The sequence below is a fragment of the Vigna radiata genome, chromosome 5 (genome assembly GCF_000741045.1).
Source record: "Vigna radiata var. radiata cultivar VC1973A chromosome 5, Vradiata_ver6, whole genome shotgun sequence".
NCBI classification, from domain to species: Eukaryota; Viridiplantae; Streptophyta; class Magnoliopsida; order Fabales; family Fabaceae; genus Vigna; species Vigna radiata.
The window spans coordinates 29,675,617-29,685,848 of NC_028355.1; the positions used below are offsets into that span (position 1 = coordinate 29,675,617).

The following is a 10,232-nucleotide window of genomic DNA, read 5'->3' on the forward strand; positions in this document are numbered from 1 at the left end:
ATTTAAAGAATTTCAAGTGGGGAAAAGATAATCTTCATATATATACTAAAGTGTTCTTTTTCATACCAAAGACACTAGATGTTGAAGCATAGATTTTACTTTAAATCTTGAGATTTAAAAGATAAATAAGGATGTGTATATTTAAAAGTAATTTTATTTTATTTTATTGGCAAAGAATTATCTAGTTTTGAATTTTTTTTCAAAGTTTGCTCATATATAACTACAAAACTAAAAAACTATAAACGCTCACACCAATAATAACAAGAAAAAAAAATGAGAAAATAAATAATATTGGTGATAAAAGATTTTTATATTAATCAACATTAATTTTATATTCTCTTTTTTAATATAAAAATCATGATAGGAGAACAAAATATTTTGATATAGGAAGAAACAATGTTTGAGTTGTTAAGCCTATTTCGTTAATAAAGGATGATGATAGGCTTTATTAAATCAACTTTTAAGAGGTTTATACATTATTTTATTCTAAATACGACAATTGACAGCTTTTAAAGACAAAATAATAAGTTATAAAAACTTATTAAGAAAACAAATATACTCAAGTATTTCATTTTAAAAAAATTATATTATTTCTACAAATATATATATATATATATATATATATAAGAATAAAGTATTTTATAGCAAAACAAAATTAAATATCATTATTTTTGTTTATTTTGTGAAAAAAAAATAATTAAGTGAAAACTTTGAAAATTATGAGAAAATACACCTACAACTTAGATTTACAATTTATGACCTCATTAGTTATTAGTGTTGCATATCTTATCTAGTTATATGAGAAATGTTCATGTACTGTCATTAAGATAATTATTTTTTATTTGATAATTCACTCTAATTATAATCATAAAGTATACATCTCCTCCACCTTCTAAAGAAAAAAAGAGCACTTACCTTTTATCCTTTTCTTTTTCATGATTCTTATCATTTTGGAACCTTGTCACACTATCACTGGTGAAGCTTCCAATTTAGTATTCAATGATCACAATATTCTTATCTAGCTTTCATGGTAGACCGATAGTTTCCACAACTAATCAATTTCATGTTACTATGCTTAAAAGTTTAAGGCTGGTGTGTCCTTCTAGTCAACTATTTTTTCCATATTTGATCAAGTCCTTCCTCCAGTTAAAGAACTATATATGTACCCTTTTAAAATGTTAATATTTTTTAAATAATGATACTTTGACAATATTTTAACATCATTTACGTGTTAGTCTGTGATTGATCTAAAATTACTTCACAGTCAATAATAATAATCTTAAACACCAATCTAGACACAGAATGATACGTAGATGATGATAAAATATTATCAATGTTATCAAAATATTATTATCTTATATTTTGTGAAGTGCACAACATTTTTCTTCATCCACTTCTTTTATAAAAGAGATATAGAAGGAATTATTAAAAGGAATAGCATTATTTTATCTATTTTGAAGTTGTTCTTTAATTATGCCCTAAAACATAGACACCCATCAAGAGATATTGGATATAAACTATTCCCCACTTTATGCAAAACCCATTCACTATATACTATGCAAAAAAAACTATTCCCCACTTTATTATTGCAAGTAGAGGTTTCATTTTCATCCACTGAAAGCTTTGTCTTTTCATGTTTCCTTGTCCCACTCACAAAAATTGAGGTTTTTGGGTCAGATTCTATGGCTTTTTCTTTTCCATGAGATCTTGCTTACTTCAAGCCGTCCTTATTGCCAGAGCACACGACCACATAGACACACATTTTCTTAATTATTGCCACTACTTTTTTTTTTTAATTTATCTATGCTATATGGATATGCAACATGCATGATCAAACAATAATATAACATAGTTTTCTTGAGTGCACATGTTCACATGGCTGTCTGGCTCATGGTGGGTGCAATGTCCCCTTCTTGAGTGGCTATATAAAGCCCCTTTGGCTCATTCAATTCATTCATCTAAACCTTCTTATCTCTTATTATTCATATTCTACATTAATTCTCTCTCTATTATTGTTTATCTTTCCTCAGACAAGAAACAAAAAATGGCATCTGAGGTTTGTGAGGGTTTGGCTTTCATCAAGGGGGATGATGGGTTGCAAATCAATGGTGCTCTTCTGATGTCATTGATGGAAGAATCATCACCAAGTGATGAGGGTGATGATGAGAGATTGAATAGCTTGATTAGGGCTTTTGAGGCTGAAATAAGTGGAAGCAAGAAGATGGAGGATGATGATGATTCAGCATCATCCACAGGTTCAGAAAGATTTGAGAGGAATGACATGGAAGAGTGTGGCAGTGAATCATGGAAGATGGAAGAGATTGAATGGTGTAATTCATCAAATGAATTATGGGTGGACATGGATTTGGTGTCATCATGCCCATTTGAAGATAGGAGTTGGTGTTTTGACCCTTGTGGAGAGGAACACTATGTCTTCCCAAACAACTACATGGGAGATCATAATTACAATTCCTTGTGGCAAGACATGCCATGCAATTGATGTCTTTTAATAATAATTACTCTCCATGTTGTTAACATGTAAATTCATCCATGTTGTAGCCCTCAAAATGTTTTTATAAAAAAAAAAAAATGGGATGAGATTTTCAGTATGAGCAAAAGAAAGCTCTTTGGAATCTAGATGTTGAATTAACAACCAAAGGAAATTAAAGTAATTGTTCAATCATTCTCTTGTTCATCTTTCTATTTCTTTTAATCGACATAATAATGATATTATGACACACTTTTACATTCATTTGACATAAGATATATAAAGGTAAAATAGTTATAAAAATTTAAATTTTGTATTTTTTCAAAAAAAAAATAGGGGTATCAAATGAATGTAAAAAAATTAGATGTGTCAAAGAATATTTTTCTAATCGATACATGTCCAACTTTTGGAAGAAAAGAAAAAATGAAGGAAAGTTATGATTGTTTTAAAGGAAATTTTTAAAATCTATTTTGTTGAAACAAATAAAATATTTTTGAAGTTTCTATTTTTTTTTGTTTAGATTGATAATTAAATATAATTTTTAATTTAAATATGTTAAATTATATCTAAAATAAGTGTTTCTAGGACACAGATCGAGTTAATTACTGTAATTTCTATTGATAATATTGGGAATTACCGCACAGTTGGCCAAAAGGAAGTTATTTATGTTGGCGAGCAAGACACAATTAGTTAGGAGAGGAAAAAATAATAGTGTTAGAGTGGAAAAACCCACTATAAATTCACAAGAGAAAATTATAAAATTTTAGCGTGATGAATATTACGTCTAAGGTATAAAATTATACCTTAGAGTGTCACTACAAAGGAGTAAATTATGAAAATGGAAAGGAAGATAAACTAATTATTTTATTTTTGTATTGTGTTAAATGAAAGAAAAAACTAATAAGGATCCACTTTGATAACGTTACGAATTGAATCGGGTGTTTATTTAAATTTGTAATGGTATCCTAACACATTTTTATAATTTAACATATAATATAAAGATAAAATAGTTCTAAAAGAAATTTTTCTATTTTTTTCAAAAAATAAAAGAGTAGAAAATTAAAAAAGATAGTGTCAATAAATTTAAAAAATTAATGTGTTAAACTATTTTTTTTTTATCCTAGCTTTCCTGCTTGGAGGATGTGCTTTTTATATTGATGCAAGGTAGACACACTCATTTTGAAAGGGTTTAATTGGAACCTAATCTCAATTTTTCTTGTAATGAGATGATATCACTAGTGCAAAAACGCTGTTTAACATCGGTTAATTTGGGCTTTTAACGTCATTTTCCCAACCGACGTTTATACAGGTGACGTCTGTGTAACATCGGAATTCATCCACCCAAAGTCTATATACATGTCAGTTAAAGATATCCACCGACGTCTATATAAATGTCTGCTTATACTCAAACCGACGTCTATTTACTCTATATAGACGTCCGTCTATTCCTAAACTGACGTCAACATGAATATATAGAGGTTATAAATGACACTAACCGACGTCTATGTTCTGATAGACGTCAGACCGTGCACTAACCCACGTCTAACAAGGGCATTGTACTTTAGTGCAGTTTTGATCCAGACTTTCGGTAGCATTGTGTAACATTCTCCTCTCGCTAGTTTCCCCACAAAAAAAGCTTGCGTCTTTTGAATCTTCTATGACATTCAACCCAAAACCGAACCTTGGTCCATGACTACTTCCCATTTCAACCGCAAAATAAAAAAATTACGGTGACACGAGAATTAGAAAAGGACCTAAGTTCCACTTTGGGTCGGAAGCCGTAGAAAACTCAAAAGATCGCCACTCTATTTGTGAGGAAACTAGCAAAGGGAGAATGTTACACTATGTTACCCAAAGAGAGGATCAAAACTGCACTAAAACACAACACAAAGAAAACAAATTTTAATCAGTTGAACCACAAGATAATCGATAAAAAACTAAAGAAATTTTAAACGGTAAGCATTAAAAAAAAACACATACCTGAGATGCAAGAGAGAAAAAGGAGAGGACGAAGACAATAACATATTGAGAAACGACAATGCAATGCCGCAAGACATAAAAAGTAGAGGTGCGCAAGTGAGTAAAAGAAGAGGACAAGCAGAGAAAAAGGAGAAGAGATGAAGACGAGATCAGAAACTGAATGGCGAGAAGAGTCTACAGTTTATTTAAAATGAAATGGGGCGTCAGTTGTTCCAGAAACCGACGTCTATAGACGTTTGTGTTTCAGGGGATCCGACGTCTATGAAGCTGAAAAGATTGACGTTTTGGTTTCCTATCAGGGTTGTTCACGTCGATGCCCCTCACAGCCGACGTCTAAAACTCTCGAATTTGGTGAAAATACAGGAACTTATACGTCGGTGCCCCTCAGACCCGACGTCTACATTGAAGAATTTTTGTCTTCCCGCCTTCCAGACAGGCCTTAGACGTCGGCGTTTGACTACGTGACGTTTAATTGTCTGGGGAATTAGGTGAACAACATTAATTGTAGCCCAGTCGACGACGCTTTTTCACGGGATCCGATGTCTATTTGACGTCTAAAGCTGAATCGGTTGACGTTTGATTTCCTGTCAGTGACGTAGATGTCGGTGCCCTTTCTAGCCGACATCTAAGCTCCTGGGAATTTGATGGGCAACATTAATTGCAGCCTAGTAGACGTCGATCCCCATGAACACCGACGTCAATGGACTGTCTTATCACATACCTCAGACAATTGGACGTCAGTTTGAGGCAGGTGCGACGTCTATGATGTCATAGACGTCGCCTGACATCGAAACTGACGTCTAGTTTTCCAATTTATTTACGATAATGCCACCGTGCAACAATAGACGTCGAATTTTCACGGAACCGACGTCTAAGAGGTGACGTTAAACAGTGTTTTTGCACTAGTGTATTTGCTTCCATATGAATTTATAATTGAATTAAGAAAGAAAAAGAAAAAAAAAACGTCTGAAGTTATGCAATTTTTTTTGTAAATCAATGGCAATAGAATGAGCTTTGAAAAAACAAATTAAAATATCGAATAAATTACAATATATCTTGATTGAAACATCCGATAAATTAAAAGATGAAAAGCAAGAAATATAAATGAACAAAATTATACACAATAAACGTATAAGAAAAGTAAGAAGTACATAACATGAAAAGTAAATGTAGAAGAAAGAAAGAGAATAAAAAGTATAAATACAAAGAGATAACTACTAATGATAAATAAAGAATTTCTACAGGAAATCATAAAATTTGGTTATAATAACACATGCACTAACTCTCTCATTATTATTTTCTCAATTATCTAGTTACATTTATTTGCACAATAAAATCTACCTTTATTTGTCATTCTTTCTTAAATGGCATTTTTGCTTGACACCATTAGAAAACCATTAAAAAATTTTGTAGTAATAGAATGTAAAAATGAGAGTGCAGGCATTATTTATTCATTATTCCATATAAGATTTACATTTTATATATTTCGGAATAAATGTTTCATAAGACATTTTCAAATTTGGAAATAACTTGCAAAACACTCCGTTTTGGAATTTTATTTTTATTTTGGAATGATTGTTTTATAAGGTGTTTTTGGATTTGAAAATACATTTCTAAATACACATTTTGGAATTTTTTTTATTTCAAAATGGTTATTCCAAAAATACCTTCCAAAATTTCATAATGTAAAAACAAAATCTGGAACCAGTAAACGGTATTTTTAGATTCATAAATGCCTTTTAGAATTCCCTTTCCATAAATGTTTTTATATTTAGATTGGATATTTTGGAATGTAGAAAATTTTCCAAAAATAAGTACTTTCGATGGTATTTCTAGATCTAAAAAAATCATCCAAAATATCAAATTGAAAATAAATACAATTTTATCGATAGAAAACATATAGTTGAACGAAACCATAATATATTGAACAACACCAATTCATCGAAACAAATTAACACACACTGATTTCAACGATTTCACACAAGCGTACTACAATAAACCATGACTTAGATACCGAATGATGAGTATGAGTTTCATATCCATTTTGAAATCGTGAATCCACCTCGTGAGATCTGTACTTGGAGATCAATGGTTCAAAAGGATTTAGGGTTTCACGATTTAAGGGTTGCTCGCGGTATTGATCGAGGCACAATTCATGTGATGAACATGATGTCTAAAAGCATGAAAACATTGTGGTGGCTCTGGTGAAAAGAGAAGAAGGTTGTAATGAGTTGTTGGAGGTGAGTGGTGGGTGACGATGATGACTAGGTTTTTGATGTGTTGGAAGGTTGAAGATGACGATATGTCAATATGTACACTATGCTAGATGGGTCACGTAAGAAAAATCGAACAACTCATTCAAATATTATCAACGTATATAGTATGTTATTAACAATTTAGACAATACCATGAAAAATAAATAAACTAAACATAAACTACCAAAATTAGGACTACATTAAGCATATGAAAAAATTGAGTCACACATTAAACAAAATTGAGACCAAAAGAATACTTAAGTCTGTGTGTATGAGACCGAGTTGAGCTTGGATAGTGATTGTAATCTTCTATAATGTTGAATATTTATGCATGTGATTTCTATATAGTGTTTCAAATGAGGGAATTACTGTGTAGTAATGTTTATTAGGTGTATTGAATTGAGATCCTTTGTATGAAATTATCTTAACTTTATTAATTATCATACTTACATAAAACAAAAATTTAAGTAGTGAGAGTCCATGAATGTTCTTTCAAAATATTTAAACTTCCCTCGAAATAATAATAAATAAAACTATAAAAAAAGATAACGATATTTTTTTTTTTAATTTTTGAACCTAAAAGAAAGATTAAACTCTATTTATTTTCATTCAATACGAAAAATCATGATTTACATAGTTTTAGTTGAAAAACTGTTTGAATATTGATAAATTTTAATTTTGAAATCTTTTATATCTATTGAAATGACATGAACATAGTGTTCAAACTATTTTTTAAATGATATTAGATAATGCGAACTATCATATGTGTGTCTATATATATATAAGCCAAAAAAAACTATTATTTTTAATTTTATATATTTTCTTGTTTTTTATTATTTATTACAAAAAAAAACGTTGTTTTTATTATTACTTTAAAACATTTATTTTTTATATTTAATAAAAAGTTAGTATGGGATGCGAAATAATAAAAAGCTAGAAGCATGACTAGTAGAATAAGGTTTGTGAAAAGTAAAACACAAACCTAACCCCAAAAGGTAATGGAGTGTAAGTAGTGAAACCGTACAGGCTCAAAACACAAAAATCAAAACAGAGGATGGGGTTTAACAAAGGATAATGATATTTTGACACCTAGAATTTGACAAAATTTTGACATTAGTACGTGTCAAATTCTGGGTGGTCCACGTATTAAATGGAAAAAAAAGTTAAGATTACGTTAATTATGAATTGGGAGGGATTTGAAGAGTGTCTTTCGTTTTTTCAGATTTCAAAATCGCATTTTGCTGCTTTGGTTTCGAAAACCCTAGAGAGAGAAGTAGCCTCGCCACGGTGGACGGAGTTTCCACCATCAGTTGCGAAAAATGCGTCGTTCAACGACTACCGGAGGACATTTTGCCGTTGTGCCGCCGATTAGAACTTGCGTGAAGTAATCCTTGAAGCTTGCGTGGAATCCCACCGTTAAACATAAGCGTGCTGCCGTTTGTCAATCGATGGACCACATCCCGACGCAGGTCCACCGTTTGAAATTGTCGAGGCACCGTTTGGAAAACCGGTGTTCCACCGTTTGGAAAATCGTTCTTCCACCTTTTCGGAAACAATTGTTCCTCCGTTGTTCCATGATCGGTTTCAAGGGAGGATATAAAATCCCAAGTTGGTGAGAGTAATGTTAGGTCTTCTGCTGGGTAGTTAATATGGGCAAGAAAATGGAAATTCATAGATGATGAATGCTCATTTTAAAAAGGTAAAATGGGTAATCGGCTTAGACAGAAGATATTTGTTAATGTCGAGAGTGAGTTGAATTGAATATTGAATCACTGTTAAATTAATACTAAAGTTTTTGTAAATATGTCTTGCTTTATATTATTTGTTTCATATTGCAAAACAGGTTTGAAGGTTACCTTGAAATGCTCTACTGTTTTATTTACTTGAGAAATTTCCACATCCATTTATAAAATTATACTAGTTACAGATTAATGACTGATCTTGTTAATTGTTTAATGCTTATGTGTTTCAGTCAAAAGATGAATTTTTCTATCTGTTTTTTTTTTTTTTGGAGTGGGTCATTCAACACATGTTTCTCTGAAAACACATAGTTTTTATCATATTTTTACTTGTTATTCCAATCCTTGGCATTTCATATAAGGTAGACAAATAAGTTAGATGTCTAGAATCGTCTTGGAATTTTCTTTGGGGGTGGTTTACTACTCATTAAGATTTGTATTTGTATGTCAATACCTGGTAACGACAATGGTACATTTTAGTTTACTATGGCAGTGTGTTGTCCACCCACAGGATGAGATTCGAGCTAAAGCTATTAGGTTGGTATATGTTGTACAAGATTTTATGGAGTCTGCTAAACTGTTAATTGATGATGAAACTGAATGCTCTTGCTTATGTTGAACAGGTTAAAAGCAAGCTCTTTTAGCTTAGTTACATATCAGGAGATGTTGAAAATTTTGCAACAAAGATGCTGCTTTCTGTTGTTTAACATGAAGTTTCAGATACGGGTCTTTTGCAACCTGGACCTGGACCTACTGAACATAGAGCCGAGGTAGAGGTGCTTCGTAGAATTCTGTAATATATGTATTTGTATATTAATTCTACTTTTGTTATATATTGTGCCTTGGATTTGTCAGATTCATTGTTATGCATAAAACAATTCAAAATGATTCTGAATGCCTTATACCTTTCTTTAAGTGTCTTTCCTCTATATTTGGTGGTGATGGAGAACAATTGTTTTCTCATGAGATTTCTCGTTTCTTGTTCATGCAAGCGTCATTGAAGACCGAGAGGGAGAAAGAAAGAAACGCCATGGATGCTATCCAAGTTTTAAATATTCAATGCTTCCATAGTGTCCAAGTTTTAAGTTATACAGTTATAGTTCTTCCCCACTTGAAATTATGTTTTATTAGCTTTACCTCATTTGAGTGCCTGAACAGGGATTAAATACTTATTCAATTGAATTAGTAGTATCAATTAGAGGCTTAACAGTGTTAGTGATATTGTATTGTTATTTATTTGTCTATTATAAATCGAGAGTGGTTTAAGGTGTAATCAATTTTGTAATACTGCCTTTCCTTTAAATGAAAATTGGATTTCATTACTACATTTTAAAGACACAGTGAACTGTAATACTGTTGTTTCATAATTTTATTTTCATTAAATTAGTNTAACCCTTTTAAATTTTAAATAATTTTAACTATCAACAAAATATTTAATTTTAACTTAATTTTTTTTAAATTCACTTTAATCAATACATGTATATCTATACATACCTATATATAAAAATAATATTTTGTACACAATTTTTATTCTTATTTTACACTTTATAAATTGGTAACTATTTTTTTAAAATATAATTATTAACTTATTTTTTAAAAACTAAACATGAATATTCTGTTTAATAGTTTTTACTATCAGATACTTTTTGCTATTTTTATTAAACTTTTTATATGTTAATTGAATTAATTTATATATTATTAACATACAGTATTTATGATATTTAGTATAATAATAATAACTGCTGGCATGTTAATTTTTTATAAGCTTAA

The 10,232-nt window shown here is 30.5% G+C and overlaps 1 protein-coding gene across 1 annotated transcript; it reads left to right on the forward strand.

The window, feature by feature from the left end:
- The first annotated feature begins 1,945 nt into the window (after nucleotides 1-1,945).
- LOC106761548 lies at nucleotides 1,946-2,683 on the forward strand. The gene has a single exon (XM_014645109.2). The coding sequence runs from the start codon at nucleotides 2,045-2,047 to the stop codon at nucleotides 2,498-2,500; it is 456 nt and encodes a 151-aa protein (XP_014500595.1). The 5' UTR covers nucleotides 1,946-2,044; the 3' UTR covers nucleotides 2,501-2,683.
- The last annotated feature ends 7,549 nt before the right edge of the window (nucleotides 2,684-10,232 follow it).